Genomic DNA, 25693 nt, shown 5'->3' with positions numbered 1-25693 from the left:
CTGGAAACATGGGTCCCAGTACTACTGTTACTGGATTGCAAATGTGTTGTATCTAGAAGGTGAGACTTGTAACCGAAAACTCTTATTAATTGATTTTGTATTCTAAAAAATATGGTCTGCCTCAATAGCACAAATCAGTGCTATGTAATCTCTAATGTCTACATAGAAAAACTATACTTTGTGCTTGTATACTGATATCTAGCCTAAAGATCTCAGAGCACTTTAGGAAAGTGGGTAAGTATCATTAACTTAGTTTTATAGTTTGGGAAACAGAAGCATGGAGCACGTAAGTAATCTCCCTATAGTTACACAATGAGTTAGTAGAAGAGATGGGAACAGAATCCAGAAGTTCTGAGTTCCATTCCAGTACTCAGTTAACAGATGTACTGGTTCCCATTTGAAGATAAATACAACCAATAATAACCATATGTCTGTTTATAAGTTTTAAACACCCAAGTAGCTGAATGTTTCATAAATATTAGTGAATTAACAACATCCCCGACAGCTAGTAAAGTATTATCCTCATTTTATAGATAGGAAAATGAGGCACAGAGTAGTTAAGGGACTCAATCTTGTAAAGTCCAGAGTATTTCTGGCATGCAGCACCCTCAACTTTCACTACTGGCGCAAAACTAGGCACCAGACAAAGTCCCTTCGGTATCTACATTTCAGACATTAGGCATGTGCACAGCTGCCTAGGCCGTGAAGCCACCAGGCTGCTCTGGCGAAACTGTATGGAGGGCCGGGTCAGGAAGGCTGCGCCTCCCCAAACAGCCTGGCCCCCGCCCCCTATCCGCCCACTTCCCACCCCCTGACTGCCCCCCTAAGAACCCTTAACCCATCCAACCCCACCTGCTCCTTGTCCCTGACCACCCCCTCTTGGGATCCCCCACCCCTAACCGCCCCCTTGGAACCTTACCCCCTATCCAGCCCCCCTGCTCCCTGTCCCCGACCCCTATCCACACCTCCACCCCCTGACAGGCCCCCCGGGACTCCCACACCTATGCAAACCCCCCCCCCGCGACCTACTGCCCCTTATCCGACCCCCCACCCCCTTACCATGCCACTCAGAGCACCAGGACTGGCAGCTGCGCTACCCGGCCGGAGCCAGCCACACTGCCTGCACGGTGGTGTGGCTCCGGGGGAGGGAGGACAGTGGGGGAGGGGCTGGGGACTAGCCTCCCCGGCCTGGAGCTCAAGGGCCAGGCAGGATGGTCCCGAGGGCCGTATGTGGTGTGCAGGCCGTAGTTTGCCCACCTCTGATTTAAGTAGTCCATACAACAGCGTCCCCAAACTTTTGAGGGTTGTGCCCCCCCTTATCCCTGTCCATACCCCCCACTCTTCTGGAACTGGGCTGGGAGTGGGGCCGTGGCTCTGGGAGGCAGAGAGGGGAGACGTGGACAGGGGTAAGGAGGCTGAGCCCGGAGCTGCAGCTGGGGGTGGATCTGGGGTCAGGAGCAGGGCCGCAGCTAGGGGCAGAGGGTGTGAGCAGAGCCACAGCTGGGGTGCGGTGGGGGCTGGTAGCTGGGCCCATGGCCAGGTGCTGCTCCACTCCTGGCCGTGCCCCAGGCTGGGAACAGAGCTGTTGCTAGCAGCCAAGTTTGGGGGCTGGCACAGGGTCGGGCACAGAGCCTCACTGACGCTGGGGATGTGGCTGAGAGCAGAACTGGAGGCAGGGAAGGGCTGGGTAGCACTCCTTCCCAACACCCATGGGGGCTGGCCCAGGTCCCGCCGTGACCTCCTGAATGTTCCTCCGTGCCCCTATAGGGAGCATGCCCCACACTTTGGGGACCTCCGCCATACAAAATAGAACAGCTTCCTCCCATCAAATTCCATTTTCTTCCATGAAATGTTCAGGTTTAGTTATTAGGAATACTTTTAAAGTTGTAAGAATTTTGAATTTTCACCTATATCATTTAATATAACCTTCGAACAAAAGCTCTTAAAAACTAAAAATGACCTTTCCCTGAGCATCTGATTTTTGCTTCTAATATCAGGAGTGAAATCCGGACTCCACTGAATTCAGTGGGAGCTTTGTTATTGACTCACCTCACATGTTTGCAGCCAGTGACTTCCTCATTTTTACTTTCTCCCTTAACTTTAGGTAGCCATGTTGTGGAGATGCCTGAAGACCTGGAGAGTAGAAACTGCATCCTGCAGGTACTGTCTCTGCCAGGACATGGGAAGGACAGGTCTAATTTTGACTATGGTTATGGGATTCTGTGTCTCTCTCTCTCTCTCTCTGTGACAGCTGCGATGACTCAGTAAGTTAACCAGATCTGTTTCAAATGTCCCTTTAGCTAAACAGCTGCAATCCCAGTCTACTTTTCAGTTGTTAAAATTCATTTTTGCTCATCTTTCCTCTGCTTCTCCACCAAATAAAAAAACTCCCCAAATCATACTAAAACAAGCTACAAGAAACCAGATGTTTATGCTTTTTAAAAAAATGAGTTATCCATTACAACAATTGTTTGAGGGAAGTTGAGAAGCTGCACTTTTGAAGCTGCTAACTTCTCCTTTTGGATGGCTACATCAAATCTCACTAGTTTTTTGTAGAGTGAAGAAAGTTATTTTAGCTCTGGAATTAGAAATGTCTACTGTTTTTAGGCTAATTTCACCTGAATTCAAAGTGTGTGTGTCAGTAGCCACGCTACTTTGGACTTTGATCTCAAGAGAAATTAAAAGTTAATTATCATGGGGACATCTCAACACATAGATAGGAGCTCTTGAGTTGATTGTGATTCAATAGGTCATGCTCTTCCTCCTGAGTACTAGAGAGATGTGCTGCCTTTTTTTTTTAAAATGAGATCTCAAACTGAAGTTCTAAGCATTTGCGATCAATAAAGAACTTGTGGCATTGTTTTTACAACAAAAGGCATGTTACTTCCATTATCCAGATGAAACTCCACTTTGAGCAACTACATTCGGCCTACCCAGTTTTACCCATTTGCTCCCTGTCCTTAACTGTTGTGTTGTACACCTGTAGACTATTAAACAGCTGCTGCGCCCAGCCATTGTTTGCTGTATTTCAGTGGTGGCTAAAGTGATGCTGCTTATAGCAGTTGTCAGTAGTGACTGACTAGGAAGAAGTTTGTTTTGTTCTGCCTCTCATTAAATAGCTGTAAAATGGGAATAACAATATAGTATAAAAATGAAATATGAAGTTATAAAGGATTTAAAATATCCAGATATGTACGCAGCACATGCAGTTTAGGTAAGCAACTATCATTATACCCACTGGAGAGATGGTTAAAATGAGACATGGAGAAATTAAGTGACTTGTCTGACAAGGCATTGTAGTCTAATCAAATAAGTATGTGCCTAGTAACTATGAGCCCATGTTCCAATCTTGGTTCTCAAGTTGATTTGCTGGGAGACCTTAGGCCCAAATTTTCCAAAATGCCTAATAATTTTAGGTGACTTCGTTTTTGGGTGCTCAACCTCAGTGTGCCAAGTTGGGTGCCCAAAAACTGAAGCACCCAAATTTAGTGGAAACAATTTGTCTGTTAACTTCTCTTAGCTTCTGCTTCCCTACTTGTACAATGCAGGTAATACTAAATGCGTACTTCTTAGCGATGTTGTGAGGACTTAGTAAGTAATGTTTGGAAAGTGGGAGAATTAGGATTGGAATGGAGGACCACCTTGCTTTCCAGTGCTGAGGTTAATCCTCTAGATTATGTCCCTTTAATTTTAGGGGTGGGTAGGGAGGAGGGAATTAGGACAGCCCATGTTGTGCATCAATAACTGGAGATGGAGACCCAAAAGAAGAAGCTTGTGTTGCTAAAGATTTAAGGCATAGCAACCATTTTTCCTGCACTGATTCAACTCACATATTTATGCATTTTGGTTTTAGTAATATTTGTATTTGTATTTGCATGATTTGGTTATCACTGAGATGCCAGTAGCTGAGTTAAGTAAACAGTACAGTGTATTACTACAGTACAAGGGATTTATGATAAAAGTTTTTAAACATTGAGATAAACAACATTATTGACTGCAGCCAGAAACCATGTAAACATGCATAAACGTTATTGGTGGTCTTTATACAGCACAATGTAATTTCTCAGAAAGTTTGCAACAAAAAATGACAAAGCAACAAGAAGGCCCCCTTGAACGATTTAGTGATATCATTTCAGTGAGGGATGGGCCTAGTGAATACTTAACAGTTGCTATCATGGATAAGGCGACATTTTAACAGCTTCAGGTAGTTGTCAATTTTGTGGGAATCCCTACGCAGGCAGTGTAGCAGACTGTAAAAGGCAAAGAGACGGGAGTCCTCATCTGACATTTGCAGGGATGGGAGACCTGACCACCTGGAGTAGACTTCATTTTCTATTTCACCAGGATGAACCTAATCAAAAGGAAACAAAGTGATAGTATTTCATTGACAGTACTACTAGGCTAAGCAATAGAAGCTAGGGAATCAGACAAGAGAGTTCTAGGTAAAGCACCAAAGAGCCAAGTAATGCTTGCCTTGGGTATGCTGTCTAATTGATTGAAGCTTGTAAAAAAACATCTGGTTTACATTATGGTTCCAAAGATCTTCGAGGCATGATACACCCTAATGTATGGAACATTAAATCTGTACCTCAAAATAATGCCACATTATATTTCTATGTGTATCTATATGATTTTGCTATCAGTCTTTCACTAAAAGTTTGCTCTTCTACAGTATATAGAGTGCTTACCTGCTCTAATGCCTGATGGAATCTGATTTCATGACAAAGCCAGTCCTTCCATCATGTGCAGACCTGCCAATGGCATTGCCTCTTGGTTCAATCTGCCTTTAAGTTTTCCTGGGCAGGTGGATGGATCTGCTCTTTGGATTTCTTTACATGTGCCCCCCTCCCAGCTTTGTCTCAGGCCTTCTCTGAGACAATGACTCTGGTATGGACAGCCTCAGGAGTATGTTAAAGGCAGAGACAGACATCAAGAGTGCTTCTTCATATAAACATCCACTTCTACAAAGCAAATACTGGGGTCCAGTAGAACATGAGGGGAAATCATAAGTGATTCAGTGAAATCTGATAGATGAGTATGAGTAAAAACTCATGTAGTCAGTGAGCGTCTAAAATAAAGATTGGTTAAACTCCCCTCATTTGAAGAAGTTTTCATCCATTTTCTCTTGTCAAGGACAACTATACTTAATAGCAGGAGGATCATCTCTTCCTATCACCACTTGCAAAGCTGATTCATCCCTCCTGTGAAAACCAGTGGGGAACAACTACAAACCAAGACTGCCTATGGCTGTCTCTGTCTGGGCAAGCTATTGGCCACACTGCAATAGTCTTGCCAGTGGATAAGAAACCATGACTTGACACTACTGATCTTGCCAACCTGATCTCTAAATCTGTTTCTAGAATGAGAACAATGTAAGAAGATAATTCTAGCAGCACTTAATTTCCACTGTTTTCTTGGACCCCTTCCTGCAGGTTTTACAGATGGATATAGATGGAGATGTCTCAGCTTTAATTGATAGATGCATTTGTGGTCATGAACAAAGTCAGGTTGCTGTCTAAACAGACTCCAAACTGAGAGAATAAGACCATGTTTTATTTATGCTCTAATAGAAGTTAGTGAATACTGTGAGCACTTCTTAAGGATGTTCAGCTGTTTAGAACTTGACCAAAGCCAGTGAAGTCTGAAACTTTGTAAAGCCCAGTTCAGCTACTGATTGATTTATGGGATCTGTCAGAGGTCCCATTAAACATAAACAAACTTGAGCTGCTTTTAGACAGGAAAGCTTTCAATCAGTTACTCATAACTCATGTACGGGTACTGTGAGACAACTATGTTGTCTAGGCTTACCAAACTAGGGGGTGGGGGGACCATGTGTCACAGACTTTCTCATAATGCTCGGGAACCAGATCCAAGACAGAGAGGAGGACACCTCTGCAAGGAAAGATTCCATGTTTATTGTCAGGGAATCCTTGCAAAATGCAAGACTTCAAGAACAGACTCTTAAACACCTCTTTTCCAGTTTGGAGAGCTGTAAGCAATACTATATATATTACTTACTATATATATAGATATATATGTTAAAAATAGTATTAAGGTTGCAAAGTCAAGCACCCAAAGGTAAGGAAATGCCAGAATTAAGGTTGCCTCCATGTGTGTGTAGATTATGATACAGTCTTTAATTACATGATCACAAATTACTTTTTCCATGAAGTACCTGTGTCATTCAGTGCACAGGGTGCAGAGCACTCAGTGAACCACTATTCAATATTTTTTTTTCCTCATTGCTCAGTGTGTGACCTAGGCCTTATTTACTGCATGCTATTCAAACCCTGCTCTGAAGAATGAATTATTATTTCCTCATGGTATCTGAGTGTTTCACAAACATTAATGACAGGTTTCAGAGTAACAGCCGTGTTAGTCTGTATTCGCAAAAAGAAAAGGAATACTTGTGGCACCTTAGAGACTAACCAATTTATTTGAGCATGAGCTTTCGTGAGCTACAGCATCCGATGAAGTGAGCTGTAGCTCACGAAAGCTCATGCTCAAATAAATTGGTTAGTCTCTAAGGTGCCACAAGTACTCCTTTTCTTTTTACAAACATTAATGAATTTGTTTAATATTTATTTTGTTAATATCCCACTTTATGGATGGGGAACTGAGGAACAGAGAGATTAAAGTAAAAAGTATCCACTAAATTTGGGTGAATACTTTTTGAGATAATGCTCTAGTTCAAAAAGAAATATATTCTTTAACTGTGTTTTACAAGAGGTCAGACTGGATGATCACAATGGTCCTTTCTGGCCTTGGAATTTGTGAATCTGTGAGATGTCTAGGACCTGATTTCTCAGAGTAAATAAGGCAGGGACCCCTTCAGACAACAGCCTCTTTCTTTATCCAACCCTGATTCATCCCAAGAGCAGGTTGAATGTGTGCACAGAATGAGGCAGGGGTCCCGTGGAAAAAATAGTTTGTGATCATGTAAGTAAAGACTGTATAATAATGCATAGGCTGAGTGGGGCTGAATTAAGGCTACCTTCATCTGTCATTTCCTAACTTTTGAGAACTTGACTTTGTAACTTTAACAATGTCCTTTTAATGCAGTTTTTGTGGGTGTAATTTCCTAGGTTTTTAAAAAATAAACTGAAAAAACAGAAATTCCCTCATGGGACATCATATTGTCACCCACATGGGACATTTGCAGAATTGGAATCTTTAGATTCTCTACAGAGACCCCTGCCACTTGAGCCAATGGAGTAAATGATGGCAGTAGTAGGTTGTCGTCCTCTATGTGAATCAGTACTATAAGGGGATGAAACAGATATTTGCTCTCAGGAGAGGAATGGTTAAATTCAGGGATCTTGAATTCCTTTCCAGGCTTTGGAGCAATGTGTTCTCTAGTGGCCACAAAGTCTTCTGCCTGTTTTCCCCAAGCTTGACTCCTTCTGCTCCTTCCTCTCCAGCCTGTCCGAGTCTCATTTCTCCTCCTGTAGCCAGTCCCAGTCTCAATTACTCAGGCTTCTCATTCCAGTCCCAGTTCCCCACTTTTGGCTCCTCATCCAATTTCTCTCTCTTCCTCCAAGGCTTCCAGTCAGCCCCACACATCCTGTCCACTCTGGCTCTCGGTCAGTATCCTCTGGCTCTTCATCCAATTTCAGCATCAACCCACTCAGTTCCCAGTGCTAGTCTCCCTGCCCAGCCAATTCCAGTCTCTTCCCAAAACTCCCAGTCCCAGTTCTCTCCCTCATGCCAACTCTCCCAGTCTTTACTCCCCAGGCTCCTTGTCCCAGTCTACTCCCCCTGGATCCAGGCTCATCACAGCCTGTAGCAGCCAGGAACATCAATTATAGGGAAAGTCCTTCTCAGACCCCTGAAGCCCCAGGGTGGAACACATTCAATTCAGATGGAATGTTTGGGGAATTAAGCTGTAACAAGTCTCTATTGAGCATGTGTGAATTGCAAATTTTCAAAGGCTTATCTCTTGGATAAATTTGGTTGGCTCTTCAGATGGAGGCAAAGCCCACCCACCTGCCAAATTTCAAGTTGCTACTTGAAGTATGAGGCCACTAAAGGTTTTCAAAGAAAAGGTCACCTAGAATATTTTTCCCTAGCTTTGTTCTTGGAAACGACTCAGCCATTTTGTCTGAAATTTTCCAAAAAATCCAGCCTGAGGCAGACACCCAGCATAGGAAATTTCAGCCCAAATAGTTAGTTTGGCAAAGTTATAAGCAACTGGAAACAGGGTCTTATAAGGGGAAATGTTGGGAACCTTAATGATAGTCAGTGCTATCATCTCTTGTACATATATGGTCTTTTCACTTCTGCATCACAATCATTCCATTACTAGACTAAAGACTCTTGCATAGTGGAAGCTTTTCCAGGAGGCATCATTAGGCCTGGCATAATCTTAAAGATACAAATGAATACCCATCTGTGCAGGAAAAAAGTTCTCCTTCCCCTCTAATCGACAGAATTACTTGTTCTTAAAATTAAAAATAATCTGACTTTCTAGCCTCTTTAGAGAAATAAAAAGATGCTTAAAAATTAGGCAAAGGATATTAACACAGTATCCACAAACCACCTCACAAGGTTAAGATGACACACATTTCAAATATTAATCGTTGAGTATGAAAGGAAGCATGTTAGCGTCTAGTTATATAGTTCTGCTTGTCAGTGTTGTAGCATATGTTGGACTTTAGGATGTTTTTGTGTCAACTGTTTATAAAAGGTGATCCCTTCCTTCTGTCTACACATAGACACCAAAACTGTAGTGCAATAACAGCATATAGTTTCTTAGTGGCCAAAAAGGGAAGGAATTAAGGCATTGCTTCTTCAATGGGCAACATTGTGGGCCAGATTCTCAATTATAATTCAGCCTGGTGCCAGGGGGCCTCTTTTGTGATGGAACGCCAGCAGACCTAGGTCCTGCTCCAACTGCACCCTCCCCTGGTGTAGGGATGTGTTCAGGAAGGATGGAAGCTAAGCTATTCCATGCCAATCATCAGGTGTCCCTTTAGGGACAGTACATGGTTGGAATCAGTTAGAGCAGATGAGTGCTGAGAATCCCTCCCCCTCCCCCTCCCCCTCCATCACTCTCCTGCTCTGAACAGAATGAGCCTACTCCCGTATGTGGCTTCCTGGGAGCTTTGAACTAGGACATTGGGGCCCTAATGCTCACCTACCTGTCCAACTATTTTCTCCATTCCTTCTAGAAGACGCTTGTTCTGTTCCTCAATCTCCACAGCCTTCCAGAGAATGGTATCTGGAGCTTCTTTGATACTTTGCACTTCAGAGACCAGGTGGAGCAGGGGATCATTCCAGGAGCGCAGTACTCCCAGCACTAAATTCAGTAGGTCTTCATGCTGTTCATCAACATTAAGAAGATGCAGTTAAAGCAAGAAGACTATATGAAGGCAGCACGAGGAGGCAGTGTTGCACTCAGGTTGGAGCAGTGGTCTAAGACTGAGGGAACCTCGATTTTATTTCTAGCTCTGTCACCGATTTGCAGTGTGCCCTTTGGCACATCACTTGTCTTCTCCATATATTTCAGTTCACCCCTCTGCAAATGGTGTATTCATGTACATACAATCAGTTATTATTAAAAATGTGTTAAAAGAGAATTGGATGAATGGTGATAGAATACTGCAAATACAAAATATCACCAAAATTGTCTCCACAGTATATTGTATAGTGAGAGTGACTAGGATTAGCCTCTCTGAATGGAGTTGCATTTAACTTGATAATTAGCCAGTTTTTAATGAGACAGATTTAGAAGTCTGGTGGGATCTGAAGAAAAATCTCAGCACGGAATGGAAGATGCACTCTGGGGTAGGCCACTTAATGCCTTTTATAAAGGACTTCTACTGTCTATAGAACATAGTAAACATGCCCTGTCATCCTCCTCATCCCCTTTGAAAAGTTTGCTTCCAAGGAAAGTTCTTCTCTTTAGAAGCTTTCATTGCTTGGGGTTAGGTGGAAGCTCAAAAAGCTTTTGCTCTTTTGGGGGTGCTGCTAACCATTCTGCTGCACTAGAAACCTTTTAAAGTTGACACATGGGACTTATATTCTGCATTTGCTCCTGTGCTAAAAGAAAGAGAATTTGTAACCCTATTGTAATATTCTAAAAGGAGGATCTTGGGATTGCAAAACTGGGACTAGGGTGCAACTGGTAAAACATCAAACTCTGGCATAACTCTTTGGTGACTAAGCTTGCACACTGTCCTCTCCAAAGCATTTTCAAGGGCTAAAAGAAGGTGGACATACACATCTCTGATTATGGCTGCCATTGTTAAATGGAGAATTCAGAATTTAATGTGGCAATATCCAACATGACTCTCTTTACAAGTTGTTTGATTGTTGCAATTACCTTGTGTTGTTAAAGTCTCTATCTGAGTGATGATGTGGCCACTTCTTATCTGGTGGCTATTGCATGGTTATCTATTTAGAGTCTGTCAACTGCTACAGTAACTATAGAGCCAATAGAATAGTACCTACTGTATTTATGTGTCTCTTTGACTACTGAGGCCCTCTTTGGTCCTTCCTGTACCTTTTATTATCATGCTTAATTATTATCTATTTGTATTAAAGTAATGCCCAAAGGCTCCAATGAGAGTGCTATACAGATATAAAGAAAGACTTGGCCTCTGCTCTAGAGAGTAATTTGAAATAATATGCAGTAACTGAATGTAACATATGAAGAGAGGGAGACTGAGAGCAACAGGAGTAAGATTTTTTCTTTTATAGTACATATATTGAAACTGAATATCTGTAAGAATTTTCATCAGTATTTGACATTTTCTACTTTTCTTTTCCTTGCATTTGATTTTTAATTACCATACATACTCGTTCATAAGCCGAATTTTTTAGTAAAAAAGGGAAGCATCAGAGAAGGGGGTCGGCTTATGAATGGGTACAGAGAGAGAGCCCCTCCCCCCAACAGAGGGAGCAGGGAGAGGCAGCACAGCCAGCAGAGCCAGAAGAGAAGAGGTGGAGCCAGAGTCTCTCCACTTCTGGCCATGCTGCTCTCCCCCCCAGCCTCTGAAACAGCTGCAGCTCCAGGGCTGGCAGGCTGTGGCCGCGCCACTCGGCCCCGCCCACTGGAACATGCTGCGGCCACACCACCCAGCCTGCTGGAGCAGCTCCGGCCAGGCCAGAGACATCCTCCCCTGGCCCTCCCCAGATAAGGTGGGAAGGGAAGGGATGGGATGGGGATCGTGTGGGGTTCCCGGGCTAGGGGTGGGGTCATGTGGGGGGTGGTCACAGGGATTACTCCCCTGACCCACAGCTTCTCCCTTGCAAAAAATTTCCCCACCAGTTGCTGTCCCGGCCCGTCAGGGTAAGCAGCTGGCGTACCGGGACACTTTGTTTACTTAGGTTTACCTCTGTGCCTGTGGACGCGGCCCACCAGCGGCTTATCCTGATGGCCCAGGAGCCAAAGTTTGCTGACCCCTGAATTATAGGGTCAGCTTATGAATGGGTCATAAAAATTTTCCATTTTTACTTATCCATCTTGGGGGGGAGGGGTTGGCTTATAAACGAACCAGCTTATGATCGAGTATATACGGTAACTGTTTTATCTCTTTCAACTAATTGTGGCCTAGCCAGCTCTAATTTCACTATTGCCTCTTTCTCCTCCTTTCATTCTGAAATAGGTTAAAAATGAGACTCACGTGAATCTGCTGAGCTTGTTCTTTGTCTTCAGGAGTGGTTAGGGAGGAAGTGTGGCAGCCATTAATGGCCTTTGTAATAAACCCACGGCCTTGAGCATAGCGCTCATCCTGTGGATCAACAACAACGTGCATTTATGAAATAAATAAATAAATAGATGAGTCATGGCACAGATATTCTAAAGGAAATTAAGTAGGTATTGTTCCTTTGGTTTCATCTCTGCATGTGCTGTGTTTTGTCCAGTCACTATACAGAGAAGTAGTTTGGGATCAGATTCTTTTATTTGAGTTGATATGACCTAAAACTGTGGAAGGAAAATACTTTCTGGGATTAGACTCCTGCACAGAATCTGTTTAGAAGGGATAGTTCCTATATTTTAGTATAGTGGTTCTTACAACCCTTTCTGGTGGTCTGATAAACTAAATCATTTTGAGAATCAACTAATAGGGGATTTGGAGATCTGGGGGGTAAGATATGTGAGAGGAGAATCTTTCTTATAAAGTGGTCCACAGAATGAACTATGTGGATATCTTTATTTCTAAGTTACAATTTTGAAGTTATTTAAATATATTGTGATAGGAATGGCAGAGTTTCCTCAAATATTCTAGGTATAACTGGCCTATGGCTTGCTTGTGGCGCTTTATAACTGTACAGCTATGTCCTCCCAAAAGAATAATCTTGTTCGGTATATTTCACTGGAGATACTTTTTCTACTTCCTCCTCTCCCTCCCAAACTGCCTTATTAATAATTTTCAAATATTGGCACCTATACTTTTGCCATCAAATTTTATATCAAGCATGTATAAGCTCAGCAGTCAGTGACTGAAAGCCTGCAATGTAAGGGAGGTAAAGGAGTTGACCTTCAATTTTAAAGAAGTGAATATAAAAATTAAGAACCAGCTCTTCAGTTAGTATAAACTGGCATAGTTCCATTGAAGTCAAAGAAGCTATGTCAATTTATACCACCTAAGGATCCATCATTGAGTCTAGAAGGAATGTCCATCAAGGAGTCTAGAAGGACACTTGATGTCTTTGATATCTGAGTTTGTATTGAGTCAGTCCAGATCCAACCTTTCTGAACAAAGGGTCAGTTTAATGAGACCTGGTACAGTTTGCTTATGCCCTAGAAAATGTTTTAATGTTCTTTGTAGAAAACTAAAGGTCCAGTCCTATGGGGAAAAAGTATGTGATCATGTAAAATTAAAGACTGCATCATAATAAGGCTTGGCAGAATTTGATTTTTCAATGGATAATATCTATGGCTATTTTGAATAATTTTATTAGCTATTTAATAATTGTGGGAAATAAGTAGGTCAGATGATGAGGGGGGTCAGACAATAATTGTTTAATGACCGCAAATGCTGAGATTCAAAAGGTTAAAGCTTTATAACTGTTAAAACACAAACTGTCAGCACCACATGTCAAATAATCAAAGTAAATATCCTTAAATCAAACTCTAATAAGTTCTCAAGCAGCGTTTTTCTTACTTTGCCTATCTGTACATTTTGATTATTATCAATGGAAATATTTGTTAGTTTATGTATACGGTGAAATCCACAATGTACTGACATTTACCAGTCCTTCCAAGCCTAATCATAATGTGTATGACAAAGGGGATGAATTAAGGTTGACCAGGCAACCTTCATTTTGGTATTTCCTAACTTTTGAGTGCTCGAGTTTTCAACCTTAATATTCCTTTCATTTAGTTTATTGTGCAATTTTGTAGGTCTTTCTGAAAAGCAAACTGAAAGAACAGAAATTCCTCCATGTGGCACCTTATTGACACCCACTTGATTCATCAGCAGGGTCAGAACCTTTAGCTCCACCACACAGACCTCTGCCACTGGACCTAGTGGAGTAACTCATTGCAGTCGTAGGTTGTTACTTCTGTGTGGGCCAGTGCTGGAGGGGGATGACAGACTTTGCCAGTGGGTTTCACAGATATTTGCTGACCACAGAGGTGTGATCAGACTCAGGAATCTTGAGCTCCATTCCAGACTCTGGAGGGGAGTGTGCTGTAGTGGACACAGATACTACTAACCCTGTTTCCCCAAGCCTGAACCATTTTGTATTCCTAAGCTCCGCTTGTGTTTTTTTTTAAAGTATTGTACTGCAGTTTCTGTCAAGTCTCACTCATAAAATGCTGAGTACTTACAAATTCGTTGAACATTTCTGAGGAGAGGGAGTGGATATAGTGTGAGAGTTTAACTGCACGGTCAAAAAGATTCCCAAGGGAGACCTGACAACCAACAGACCCACTGGGACAGATTGGCAATGAGGTCACACCTTTCTTTGGCAGGAACATGTTTGATACCAGCAGAACCACCAGCAGCACACCTATTCAGGTTTAAAACAAAAAACAAAACACACAGATATATGGATTTAGAAGGCGTCGTATAGCAGAAACTATCACAATTTTTCAGGAAACAGGGTTCCCTGTATCACAATATACTGCGCTCTCTACTGTCTCTTACCACTGTACCTGCCTTCATTATATAGCAATAAGTGGAAAAAAATCAGCCTTCCTCACTTTGTAAATATAAATACATAATTATATTTTCATAGATACATAGTTGGAAAAGTAGGTTACTCCCTTTTATTTTTCTCCTGGCCTTCCACAAATGTGCTTTTCTTCTTTGCAAATGTTTGCAGTTTTTAAATTAATTTTGAGGGAGGGTGGTTAGGTCACTCTCTAAAGATTTTGATTGTCCTGGGAATTCCCTCAAAAGATTTCCAGCAGCTGTGCTGTTTAGCAGTTTGAGTTTAACCCTAAAGTGCCTACTGCTAACAAAATCCATAGTGTACTTCAGCCCCTTTCTGATCTTTTGAAGCTTTTACAAAGGACTTCTGAATGTCTTATAGACAAAACAGATCTGATAAAACTTTAACATTAACTTGACAGAATCAGTTTTCTACCCAGTGAAGTAAAATATGCACAGAAGTACAGTGAAATCTTTAAAAAATAATACCTGATAAATTAATACATTGGTTCAAATATTAGGATCCCATACAGCTAGAGGTAAAATGCACCAGAAAAATGACTTTATAAATGTACTGATTTATCAAATGTATTCATTTTATGTGTGCCAAACTAAAATATACCTAATAAAACAGAAGAACCACCTTTATATCATCTATTAAAGTAATAGCATGTAGTTCAGCAGGTTTCTCTCTGGCTTTGAACTCAGGAAAATTCCTTTTATCTACACAAGCATTATAATGCAAACCCGATAAACAGTGTATACTCAAAATGCTGCAGATAGAGGAGTGTGCTGAGAAAGACTCAGATGGTAAAGGAACATTGAGACTAGATGGCTCAAGAGATTGGGATTAGGTTACAGAGCCATGCACTTTTAAATCCCTAGTTTGATTCTGGACAATGTTGGTAATGACTGAAAGTCATTGCTTTCTGACAGCTATTCAGTGGTTTTTGTGAAATAAATAGGCAATCTGGGTGGTGTCGATGTTACATCCTTAAACCAATTATAATTTACATTAATCAGTACTCCTGTTAGTGTGAGGCCAGTACGGTCCTCTATTGGTATAATTGTGAAAAATCCAACTCTCAAGGAGGTGGATTAACTATGCCGATGGGAGAAGCTCTCCTGTCAATATAGTAGCATCTTCACAAAGGCCGTGTCTACACTGCCACTTGCAGCGCTAAAACTTTTGTCGTTCAGGGGTGTGAAAACACACCCCCCGAGCGACAAAAGTTTTAGCGCTGAAAATCACCAGTATGGACGGTGCTTTGTTGTCAGGAGCTGATAAAGCTACCATCGCTCGTTCGGGGTGGTTTTTTTAATTGCCGGGAGAGCGGCCGCACTGTAACGTGGGTAATGTAGACAGACCCTTTAAAGCACTACAGCAACGCAGCTGCACTGTACATGAAGACAAGCCTGCAGAGAGGCCAACAGATATAGGACTGAGTAGATATAGGCACCAAACTACCTTCTCACTCTAGGAATAGACTTTCCATGTAGAGATGGAGAAAGCTTGCACTGATGCTGCCTGTACTGTATGTGTTGTATGGCTAAAGAGAGGACTTCAGTCTACAGACCTGTCACTCCAACACCTTTCTTCATTCTGTACCAAATTCACTCTAACTTAAAAGAAGCACACACACACACAAATATCAAAAAGCTAATGGCAAGAGACTTACCTTTCAACGAAGTCCCCTTGCTCATGGTAGTGAGCATGTGTGGTAACTTTCCTCACCAGAAAGAAGCCTGAAGTTCTTATTCTCATCTTCTGCGGGTGCCAGATTTATATACCCTCCAGGGGCCATGCTGCATCTATTCAGCAGGTTGTTTCCTATGCTTCCTCGTCATTGAGTTTACATTCTTAATTACAAACATCAAAATGCTCCTCTCTTTCATATTCATATTCAGCATGACTTTGTGGCTTGGGGGAGGGAATTTGATAAATTTGGCTGTGAGATCTTAGAGTGGACTGGAGTAGTACAATGATGGTCAGAATGAAAGAGTAGACATATTCTGCTCTTAGGTGCAAATCCCACTGATCTCTGTGGGAGTCTAGTTTAGGCCGGAGTGTTCTAGTTAGCAAGCTGGGAAAGATATCCCCAACTTTTACTGTCTTATTGCTAGTTCCCTCTCCACATGAGAAGGACACATGCATTTTCATTATTGATAGTTATGGGTAACTGTGTAAGGGAAACAGTATCTTGCAAAATCAACATTACAGACCTTGAGAGAGAAGTGAACAAATTGCACTGAAATCTGCCAAGAGAGGAAATGGAGGCTCCTCCAAATAAAATGCATCTATAAAACTAGTTTGTTGAAACCTCAGCATGATAGGAACACAGCTCAATTCAGGAAAGAGAAAGAACAGGGAGCCTAAATTTGAATCCAAAGTATTAGATCTTTAAATAGTAACCAAGAAGTATTGTTTTGTCCTGAATCTGAAAGGTGCTAAGGGAAGAGTGCAATTCTTATAATTAAACACACTTAAATTAAAAAAAAAATCAGGGAAGTTGTCGTGTTTGCTGCTTACTGAAGTATTATCTATTAATGGAAACCTAATAAAAGATGAGATTTTTATTGCAGATGAGAGCTACTTATTTAAAAAAATCTACATATCTACTGTATGGAAAGTAGTGGTTGTTCTAATCAATGGGATGTATAATTTGTTTCCAGATCTGACATCTCTGTGATAATCTACAAGCTACTCAGCAGGTCAGCTCTAGTAGCCCCATGTTATTATGTGAGGCCCATCTGTATGAATGTATTAGCGAGTGCTTAATCTCTCATCTGTTCCTCAGATCCATTTACCTATGAAAAAACTTTCCAAATTAAATGATTATAATGAATAAGGAATTAATTTTTAATGAATATCTTACCTTCAGATAACCCATTCCATACCCATGTAATGGGCACATATGGAACTCTGAATTCTTCATTGTTTTGTAACTGTGGATGTAAAGGGTGAAAATTAAAAACACAGGAGAGGAGAGTTCTAGAGGGTAAACTGTGGGATTCAGTGGTTGAAAAACAGTATTCAATTAGAAATGCGTCAGCAACAGGTTGTAATTACCAACAGGATGTTGCTCAGGACTGGGTCAATTATTAGTATAGTAGCTGCTTAAACTCATACGGGAATCAAACCAAGACGAGGCTTGGTTTGAGATCTGAGGCACAGGAAAGCAAGTCAGAAGAACTGGCCTCTGCACTCAGCCCTTTGTTCCACATACTTTTGGGCAAGTCATGTATTAACCTCCGTGTGTCAGTCTGATATACTTACCTACCTAACAGGTATTTTTTAGTTCTAGTTCATAATATTTGAAATCCTCAGACGCAAACCACCAAAGAAGCAAAAATAGTCTTCAGATTTTGTTGACATCTGCATTAGGAATTACTGAGGGCTTGTCTTCACTACTGGGGAGATAGACACTGCTGCAATCGATGCAGCGGGCATTGATTTAGCGGGTACAGTGAAGACACATTAAATCGACAGCAGTGCACTCTCTGGTCGACTCCGGTACTCCACCAGAATGAGAAGAGTAAGTAAGTAAACGGGAGAGCGTCTCCGTCAATGCAGCGCAGTGAAGACACCACGGTAAGTCAACGTAAGCAATGTCGACTCCAGTTACGTTATTCACGTAGCTGGAGTAGTGTAACTTAGGTCGACTTAGCCCCATAGTGTAGACAAGGCCTTAGAAACAGGACTGAAGATACTGTGCTTTTCTATTGTTCCTTCCTCCCAAGATCTCCAAGTGTGTTACAAACACAAATGGATTAAACTTCAAAACAATCTGAATAGGCAAAGGAATAGAAGAAACACACCTATGAGAGAGGGAAATGTAAAGGTGAAATCCCATTAACAGATGTGACTGCTGATAGAGAGAGAGGTTAAGTGGCTTGTCCTAGGTCTCACAGGAAGTCTGTATCACAGATGAGAGAGAACCAAGACCTCTTGATTCCCAGACCTGTGCCTTAAGTAAAGACTTCCTCACTGCAGTCATAAAGCCAAAAGAAGAGGGAGATATAATAATGAGGTATAGACAAAGAAAGAAAAGAAATAAGTCAAAGGAGTAATATTCTTTAAAACGATAACAATTTGTATTAAAAACAGTGAGACTCAATTATTATCTATAGCTGAATATTATGTTTGTTAGTAGAAAAAAAAGCAATAACAGGCAAGCAGGCCATAGAATACAATGCTATATTCATAGTACTGTGTCAGTTTTTTACTTAAGATAAATATCTTAGACTGTATCATGTTTAACTTTCGATTAAAAATTATTTGTCAGTGCTAAAAAGTAGAGTTTTTCTCAGAGATAATGATCCTACCTCTACAAGTTCATACCATTCTATACCTTTCTTAGGCTCTCTGAAATATGAATAGTATGTTGCATAGTTGATATGCACCTGAAATAGGGCTTTTCATAGGAAAGAAAATGGGTTATTACCCTGTTAGTTAAGTGTGTATCCAACAGGGATAGCTAACTGAAATGAAGACTGGATAATGTATCTTGATTTTGCCATACAGTGAGCTGGAAGTGCATTTATCTGGTAGAAAAGAACACAACTGGTACAGAAGTTTGAAAAAGACAGTTTGGGTCACATTTTAAAAAGATGGGCCCTAAACTGTACATGCAAATCTCACATTTGAGTGTGCGAATAAAGTACGCATGACATAATCATTTGTATACTTGGCTACATGTACAGTAATGTTTTTCAGGTATAATTTAGGTACAGAATATTAAAAATATAACTGTTTGTGTCTTTGGTTTATATATAGTTTACACACTTCTCCAATTAGCTGGATTTATCAGTTAGCTTTGGAAATATACAAAACAATTTGGTTTGGAGAAAGAACAGGAGCTTGCACCAAAAGAACTTCCATGTGATCAATAAACCCCTCCCCCCAAAAAAAAGTTATAGACTGTTTCTTTATCTAAAATGATTCTTGACTTTTTTTTCTATTCTGATTACACCCTACAATCTCTAAGATCTGGGACTTTCATGCAAAAATAAAAGGGAGAGTCTGATATTCTGGGATTCTGTAAATCAAGTGGCTTTTATCCCCTCATAAAGAATCTTGACATTTAAAAAATATGCTTTCAAAATGTTTGTCACAGAAGGAACAGAAAAATGGAGAATAAATATTTCCTTAGTGAGATCTCTATATGCAGGCGTGTGAAAAACACATAAGAACATAAGGGACAATGATTTCATATGGGGGAAAAATAAAAAACAAATGGAAATCTTTGGGAAATTTTCTGTTCACTTTTAATGTAAATTTAAATACTTATGTTGTTTCATACCCTCTATTAGAAGCAAACATTGCAGAACATGTTTGAAAACTAGTTTTATTATCATTTGCACTGTGATGACATAGTCAAATTACACCATAAAAAATTAAGTGCGAATCCCAAGTAGCGTTCCAGTTGATGATGCAAGCCAAACAGATGAACTCACAAAGAGTGAAACAAAGGCTAGACAATACATACTGATACTGTGATATTTCAGGTTGCTCTGAAAGTAAAAATGAATAAGTGCCTATTTTAAGTCTGAATGTCTGAGTGGATTCCTCTGAGCATATCTGAGTAGCCGAGAAATTCAACAGTTGTGTGTAACTACTTGCATCTAAAGGCCCAGTGCTGTAAAGACTTTCCACCGGGCATAGTGCTTGCCATAGGCTAGTACTCTCATTGATGTTAATGAGCTGAATTGTGAGCCTGACTGCACACCGGCTGATGCACGCCCACTGCCAGTCTTTGTGTTGTGAAGGGTGTAGCTGCCAGCCGGCCCACAATTCTACTCAGGTGGGTAGGGAGTGGGCAGAGCCTACTCTTTGCCTTCCTCAGTGTGCTGGCCAGCAAAGGTGAGCTGATGCAACAGGGGAAGCAGGGATCAAACTGTGACTCTGCGTCACTGTTTGGTCCCTGCCCTGGTCCTGTTGCAGCAGAATTATGCATTGCCTCTTACTTGGGTGGATCAGAAGGTGCAATCCAGTCCAAAGGGAGTTTTTGCAATAGTAAGTATGACACACAATAGTAAGTTTTTGCAGAGAGAGTCCCTAAATGAAAATAAATTTGTTATTCAAACACTATTGAATGCTGTCTGTCATCTCTCATATCTACAGGAAGAAGTGCACTTGATTCTGAAACATGATGAATGTAACAGCTGTAGAAGTAGAAAGATTAATGATTTAAACAGTCTATATAATTTGCTTCTATTTTCTTATGTTTGCTTTAATCTCTTAACTCATTTTCCATGGCCAGTTTCTGCTACAATCAGTAAGTTATTCCCCATAAATCCTCATTTTACTACATTGCTTTTCATTATATCTCTAAGTGGAATGAGCCTCCAAGAATTTACCTATGCATAGCAAAACAGAAATGACCAATTGGCAAGTGAAGGTAAAACCATATATTTATTCAGTGACATGTCAACTGAGTATCTTATGAAAGCGCTGTCTTCTATACATTATACAAGTTGATCAGTATTGTTAAGAGGGTTTGTTTTGAGCGGGAACCACTCGCTGCACAAAAAACATTTCAATTGTTATAATTGTCAAAATATAATGGGAATTGTTTAAAAAAAAGTAAAATTTGCTTCTTATTGGAAGATGCAATTTTCCTGAAATTAATCAGATTACAACCCAAGTCAGTAAAGCACTTAAGTATGTGATTAACTTTAAACATATGCATATGTCCATTGCTAAATAGAGATGAGCTTACCCATGTGCTTGGAATTAAGCATTTACTTAAGTGCTTTGTAGAATTGGGGCCTACAAAAACAAGAGGCTGATTTAACATTGAAATCCTGTGGAAAAAGCACTGAACTCTGGATAAACATTTTTGAAAAGTTTCAATAAAGACACATTTTTTTCATATATTTGCGATAAATATAGTTTTGTTTTAGCCTGCCTACTTTATTTTACTAACTGATGGTGTTCAGGGATGTCAGACGAAGAATGAATCCTGTGCCCCTTATGTCAGAGAGAGTGCATCCCTGAACTGCTTCCCCAGCTCAGTACTTTCCAATTAGACTGTTCCTTTTGAGTGTAGATAAGGACCTGATGCAGAGAACAGGGCGCGTGGAAAGATGACCTTGGGGAAGTGGTATAGGTTGAAAGTAGCGGGCTGGTGAAGCAGCAAAGGTTGGCAGAGGTCAGGGGTGAGAATCTGTGCTACGCCTCCGAGGGTCTGTCTACACGGCAGCGGTGTGACTGCAACACGTACCGGACCTAGCTTTGATCTAGCTAGCTCGAATAACAATAGCTGTGAAGCTAGGGCAGCACAGGCAGCAGTTTGGGTGGTACAAACCCAGATGGGACCCTGGGTATATACTCAAACTAGCCAGGGCTGCTCCCTATACTACCGGTCGAGCAGTTGTTGGGGTCTTAAGCTCTGTTCCTTCACTTAAACTATGGTTGATTTCAATGGGAATACTCAAGTGAGTAAAATTATGCACATGCTGAAGTGCCTGCAGATTCAGGGCTTAAGTACATCGTGGCTTGTGTTTTCCTTCCTCTGTGGAGGTTCAGAAGTTGGATAAACTAGGTGGTTGCTCTATACATCTCCTTCATACCAATTCATCCAGTGCAAATAGAAACTGTCGGCTCAACACCTGACTCAAAGGACTAGCACTTAACCAGGTAACTTGTGAAGGCCATTCAGAGGGATTATAGTGCAGGGTAAGCATCTATATTCCAAAACTTGTATTTTACATTTTTAAAAAAACCCTCAGAATACACACAAATAATAATGGATGATCAATCATTAAAACCGAAGGGAAATAATTATTAATACAATTAAACTTCAAAACTTGAAGTAAACATTTCTAAAACGAGAGAGAGGAGAAATAATACAAAAGAAAATTTCTTGATAGTAAGGGCATTACCCCATTGCTGATCACTGTTTAAAAGGTCAATTACATTAGAATAGCACACCTGCTGCTCATTTGTGTCTTTAAAAATTCATTAAAAATGGAAGATGTCTTCCTGTTTAGCATCTGCTCTAATAAATGTATTTGCATCTAATTGGAGCAACTCACCTTTAGAGCTTCTTTACTCATTTCCTATGGTCTCAGCCTGAACCTTGAACATCTAGTGGTTTGCAAAGTGAAGGCTGAAGTATCATATAAATTGAATGGCTTTGCCATTGTCAAAAATACTATCATAAGTCTTCTATGTTGTATACTTTTTTCTTTCATACACAAGAAGTGTCACAAATCTCATTATGTGACTTAAATTATGAAAATCTTTATGTTCATGCTCTTTTTAGAAGATACTTTTTAATTTTCGTTCCTTAAAGTGCAATTATAAAATTACAGTTTGGTTTGCTTTAAATGGAGATCATCCCAAGGGTTGAGGGCTCCTCACAACAAACCAAATCTGAAGTGCCTATCACTCTCCCTTACTGGTTTTCCCAGGGAAGTAAGTGGAAGACAATCTTCACAACTATTTCCTTTCACAAGGTTTCCTCCTGAAATCTTATATTAGGGTTTGGCATTTGCCTTCTTTGTGGAACAGACATTGAGAAATATTTGAGCCACCATCTTTGGCAGAGATCCATGTTCATCCCAGCTAGTGGAAGCCAGCCAGGGTTACCTGTGCCCACTGTGAATGGAAATAATCGGTGTGTTCTGCAGAGGAGGGAACTGCCAACTGGAAAAGACTGAAACTAGAAATTTCAAAATTCATCAAAATTTCTTTCAAACATTTTTTTCAAAAAATTTCCATGAAAAAAAAATTTGTTCTTTTTCAACCTGCTTTTGAAAGGGCCAATATTTTTCAAAATTTCAACAAAGTTTTCAGAAAAAGTTTAAACAAGTTTTACGAAAAGTATTCTGCAGTTTTTGACCAGGTGTCCTGCCAACTTCTCTGAAAATGCAAATGTCACATATATTGGTCCAATATATGAATCAGAAGCTGAATCTTCAAAAAGCCAGGAGTCAGTGCAGATGACCTCTTTAACTATCACCTCATCTACAACTCATAAGTCTTCGAGCAATGGTCTCTATATGTATTCCAAATGTGAGTGCGCAAACACACTATGCGTCTGAGCGGGAAGATTTTTGTACCAGTGTTCGTTGGCCCACACATGCACCATATGTAGCATCATGGTGCAGGCGAGGTTATATGAGGCTGTGCGGGATGACAACTCCTCAGTTCCCTCTTACCACTGTATGGTCAGAGTCAGAATCCTAGTTCCTCCCTACATTAGGTTGCCTGCGAGAATGATTTGTCTGTTGTAATTAGTGTTTCTCTTTTCTTATATAGTGTCGTTAGTCTCACCCTCACCTTGTTTGGGGCTGGGCTCCCCCGCCCCCCTTCTCTGGGGGACTATGCCCCATATTCCAGGGTTCAAGAACTGTGAGTCATGTCCTCACTCATTCTCGACAAGCACCACTTGCCTCAGGGAAGCCCATCCAGCTGCTCACTTCCTATTCATAGGCAAAATGAGAGAGTTGACAACTAATTTCAAACAATATGACATCTGTCAACATTCTGGCTGCATCTAATTGGCCTGTAGACCAGGGGTTCTCAAACTGGAGGTCAGAACCCCTCGGGGGGGTCATGAGGTTATTACATGGAGGGTGGCGAGCTATCAGTCTCCACCCCAAACCCTGCTTTGCCTCCAGCATTTATAATGGTGTTAAATATATAAAAAAGTGTTTTTAATGTATAAGGGGGGGTCGCACTGAGAGGCTTGCGGTGTGAATGCGGTCACCGGTACAAAACTTTGAGAACCACTGCTGTAGACTATGGTGTAGCATGGAGGCAGCCCTGATAGCACACAATATATCTATAGATCCAAGAAACACCTTCTACTTATCACACATCAGCCACAGACCATCTTTCTGTTCAGTGTGAAACCCACTAACATCTCCTGTTACCCATACATGCTACTCTGAAACAAAGCCCCCTCTTTTTAGTAGTCCACTACAAGCTTGAGAAGCTGAATAGCTCTTGAACCAATAGTGATTTGGGCCCTGATCCTGCAATTGGTTCCATGTAGGTGCTTTTAGTATCAGTGCTTTAAATGGTCAAAGAAAGATACGCAACAAATAATTTCCTTCTGTTTTCACAGCATTTTGTTTTTTAAAAATAACTCTGTTAATCTAGCCTCCAAGGTCCTTTTCACCTATAATCAGCAAATTATTCTCTTTAGCATCTCCATTTTACTCACTTGGCTAGATGGTTGCCAGGGAGTCATGTCAACTCTCTGTGTCATTTAAGCAGCCTAAGTGGAAAGAAACTCATTCTTTGTTGGAGATACAGAAGATCACAGAAAGAATGGAAAGATACAGTAGGTGGTGGTTCATTTATGCCAGGCACTGAGCCTCCTCGTCCCATGTGTAGACAAGTGTAGAGGTTCCATAGCTACGTGAGCAATAATGGAAACTGCAGATATTTCGTTTAATAAAGACTTCATTATTCTCATAAAACCTCAGTGTGACGCAATGCTGCTATAACCATTCTCATTAAGCTGAATGTGAAGATCCTTGAAAGCTTGTAAACTTGCCAGTAGCAATCAGCGATTCTTTTACATTCCCTCCAGCCACTTTTCACTGCACAAATGTTTTTTAATTTAGGCTTTTCACTTCAGTGAAGGGTTTTTCTTTCTTTTTTTTCTTTCTATTTTTTTAGGGGTGGTGGTGTCTCTATTCCCTTCTTCTCAGAGCATAGATCTTGGGAGTTGGGGGAGGGGAGGATTGGGGAGAGAACCCTTGACATCTGGAGAGAATTTCAAGTTGCCCTTCACTCTATGAAATGAAATCTGCAAGTTTTTTAAAAGAAGAGTAGAGGGATCAATCAGCAAGAGACACAATTAACTTTTATCTGACAGGCTCATGACAGTGTTCAGGACTCTTCACTGAAGACTTTGTGGAGACCTTGATTTGTTTGAAAGGTTCGTCCTCAGAACTTCAGGTCAGAGAGGCCTTGTTGGCCTATGAATAAAAGCAGATACAATTACTCTCATGTTGCCTGGTGCCACATTTGACACACACATACATTAAAATGTGTAATGGAAAAAAATGTCCATAGTTGTTAGGAATCCTGTCTGGAGGTTCTGCTGCTGCTGTTTCTATTCATTTTGTTTGTGTTGGGAGAGAGGCTTTGCTCACAGTGTGTATGTTTTGTGATAGATCTAAATGCTTATTGAACTGGATTTTAGAGGGGTTTGATAAAATCAAGAGTGCATATGTTGCTGTTTCCCTAAGAACAGTTTAAATGCAGTTTTTAATTTTGTATCCATGTGTACCTTCTGAAAATTGGAATATTTGAATATTCTGAACAGTATATTAATTTTTCTTTATGCAAAAGCATACATATCACTTACATGTATCACATGTGCATAAATTTTACATACAGAGCATTTGCATTCTGCACACACATCCCTTATAAATCCTACAAAAACACACACAAATCATACATAACTTAGAACTACAGCGTCTACTTCACTTGTACCTTCTTCCTTCTTTTGTTTCTCACATATCCATATGCATTTATTCATGCTGAACCCTTATGGAGGCACCCCATGTACATGTAGCCTTTTCATGCATGGTACAAATCCATTAGACTAGACTGTGACTGC

The 25693-nt window shown here is 40.8% G+C and overlaps 1 protein-coding gene and 1 long non-coding RNA gene across 2 annotated transcripts in view; one reads left to right on the top strand and one right to left on the bottom strand.

Moving 5' to 3' along the window:
* The window catches only part of LOC311516476, a 166365-nt gene that overhangs the window by 36504 nt on the left and 104168 nt on the right, over positions 1–25693 (top strand). The window contains exon 3 of the long non-coding RNA XR_014710422.1: positions 2105–2160. This is a non-coding gene — a long non-coding RNA (uncharacterized lncRNA). The remainder of the gene's footprint in view (positions 1–2104; positions 2161–25693) is intronic.
* PRL (prolactin) lies at positions 4077–17044 on the bottom strand. Its single transcript, XM_084620577.1, has 5 exons — positions 16982–17044; positions 13781–13962; positions 11628–11735; positions 9141–9320; positions 4077–4351 (listed from the first exon to the last, which is right to left on the bottom strand). Exons 2-5 carry the CDS (start codon positions 13928–13930, stop codon positions 4160–4162), a joined length of 630 nt encoding a protein of 209 aa, XP_084476703.1. The 5' UTR covers positions 13931–13962; positions 16982–17044; the 3' UTR covers positions 4077–4159.

The sequence above is a fragment of the Lepidochelys olivacea genome, assembly GCF_965140295.1.
Source record: "Lepidochelys olivacea isolate rLepOli2 genome assembly, chromosome: 2".
Classification (NCBI taxonomy): domain Eukaryota; kingdom Metazoa; phylum Chordata; order Testudines; family Cheloniidae; genus Lepidochelys; species Lepidochelys olivacea.
The sequence above is the reverse complement of the archived record's forward strand: the minus strand, read 5'-3'. Positions and strand labels throughout refer to the sequence as shown.